The following is a 1,753-nucleotide window of genomic DNA, read 5'->3' on the forward strand; positions in this document are numbered from 1 at the left end:
GAGCCAGCAGGATCCCATGTTGGTGGGATTCCCAATGCTGGCAGGCTCCCCAGAGCCGGTGGGATTCCCAGCGCTGGTGGATCCCTAGTGCCGGGGGGCTCCCCGGAGCCAGCGGGATCCCCAGTGTTGGTGGGATTCCCGGTGCTGGTGGGATCCCTGGTGCCAGGGGGATCCCCCGTGCTGGCAGGTTCCCCGGCAGGATCCCCAGTGCCGGCGGGCTCCCGCACCGAGCATGCGCGCCGGGGCCGCTGCCAAACCCCGCTTCCTTCCTGGCAGCCCCGGCGCCATTTGCCTGCCAGGAGAGCGAGGCCGGAGCTGGGCCGGAGCCGGGCCACAGCCGGGAGGCACGGGATGCCCTGAGCCAGCCCCGCTCCCGTTCCCGCTCCCATCCCGGCATCTCCTCCTGCCCCGCGGTGATGTCCTGGCACGGCCACATGGCCCTGCCCCTCGTTGTGATGCTCCTGGCCTTGATCGGTGAGTGCCGGATTCATCCGGCTGGGATGCGTGCCAGGTTCCATCAGGTGGGGGGGGTCACGTGTCCCAGATCCGTCGGGAGCCATGCCACGCAGCCTGACCCAGCTCCCCAGGGATGGGCCATGTGTCCTAGCCCAGCTCCATCGGGATCGTGCCATGTGTCCCTGCTCGGCTCCATCGGGTTGGGGCCGTGCATCCTGCCCCGGCTCCCTCGGAACACACCGTGCATCCTGTCCCGGCTCCCCGGGAACACACCGTGCATCCTGTCCCAGCTCCCTGGGAACACTCTGTGTGTCCTGTCCTGGCTCCCTGGGAACACGCTGTGCATCCCTGCTTGGCTGCCCTGGGACAGGCTGCGCACTGCAGCCCGGCTACCTGGGGACAGGCTGCGAATCCCGACCCAGCTCCATCAGGACGTGCCGTGTGTCCCAACCCGGCCCCTCGGAACATGCCATGCATCCCGACACAGCTCCATTGGGATGTGCCACATGCCCCAGCCCGGCTCCGTCGGGTCCATGCCATGCACCCTGACTCAGCTCCATCGGGACCGTGCCATGTCCCAGCCCAGCTGCGCTGGGTCCGTGCTGTGTGTCCCAGCCGTGCCGTGCCATGCCATGCCRCGCTGCGCCGTGCCGTGCCGTGCCATGCCGCGCTGCGCCGTGCCGTGCACCCCGACCCCATGCCCTGACGCCTCCCCGCAGGCCGCGCGGCGCCGGGAGCCGCCAACAGCTCCTTCGCGGTGGCGGTGGAGGGGCCGGCGGCGGTGCCCTACGGCGAGGACGCCCTGGTCAACTGCTCCACCACGTGCCCGGCGGCGGAGGCGGCCGGCGGCCTGGAGACCTCGCTGGCCAAGGAGCTCCTGCGCCGGGGCCCCGGCTGGCTGGCGGTGCAGCTCCGCAACGTCACCGAGCCCCGCGCCCGGCTCCTCTGCTACTTCACCTGCTTCGGCCAGAGGAAGACGGCCGCCCTCACCCTGGAGGCGTACCGTGAGTGCCCGGCGCCGCCGCCGCCGCTCCCGGCCTCCGCAGCCCCCGGGGTCGAGCCCCCCGCGGGAGCCGGGGCGGATGCCGGCAGGATGCAGAGCTGGGGGGGAGCCGAGGGTGGCGGGACATGGAGCCACGGAGCCGGGGTGGATGCCAGCAGGATGCGGAGCCGGGGCAGGAGACGAGGGTGGTGGGATACAGTGCTGGGGAGCCAGGATGGATGCTGGCAGGATGCGGTGCCGGGGAGCTGGGGCAGATGCCGGTGGGATGTGGCACCAGGGAGCCAGGACGGATGC

The 1,753-nt window shown here is 71.7% G+C and overlaps 2 protein-coding genes across 2 annotated transcripts in view; both read left to right on the top strand.

Annotated features, from left to right (window-relative positions):
• Nucleotides 1-88, top strand: part of ICAM1 (intercellular adhesion molecule 1) — a 5,648-nt gene extending 5,560 nt beyond the window's left edge. The window contains exon 8 of the mRNA XM_026088717.1: nt 45-88. Within this exon, the coding sequence (XP_025944502.1) occupies nt 45-88 (44 nt within the window). The remainder of the gene's footprint in view (nt 1-44) is intronic.
• Nucleotides 89-275: 187 nt separating this feature from the next.
• Nucleotides 276-1,510, top strand: LOC112976945 (intercellular adhesion molecule 3-like; the record flags this gene model as incomplete). Its single annotated transcript, XM_026088718.1, has 2 exons — nt 276-474; nt 1,176-1,510. Coding segments are annotated over exons 1-2 (393 nt in total), but the record flags the coding sequence as incomplete, so codon positions are not given.
• Between the last annotated feature and the right edge of the window lie 243 nt (nt 1,511-1,753).

The sequence above is a fragment of the Apteryx rowi genome, unplaced genomic scaffold (assembly GCF_003343035.1).
Source record: "Apteryx rowi isolate R43461 unplaced genomic scaffold, aptRow1 scaffold_782, whole genome shotgun sequence".
Lineage (NCBI taxonomy): Eukaryota > Metazoa > Chordata > Aves > Apterygiformes > Apterygidae > Apteryx > Apteryx rowi.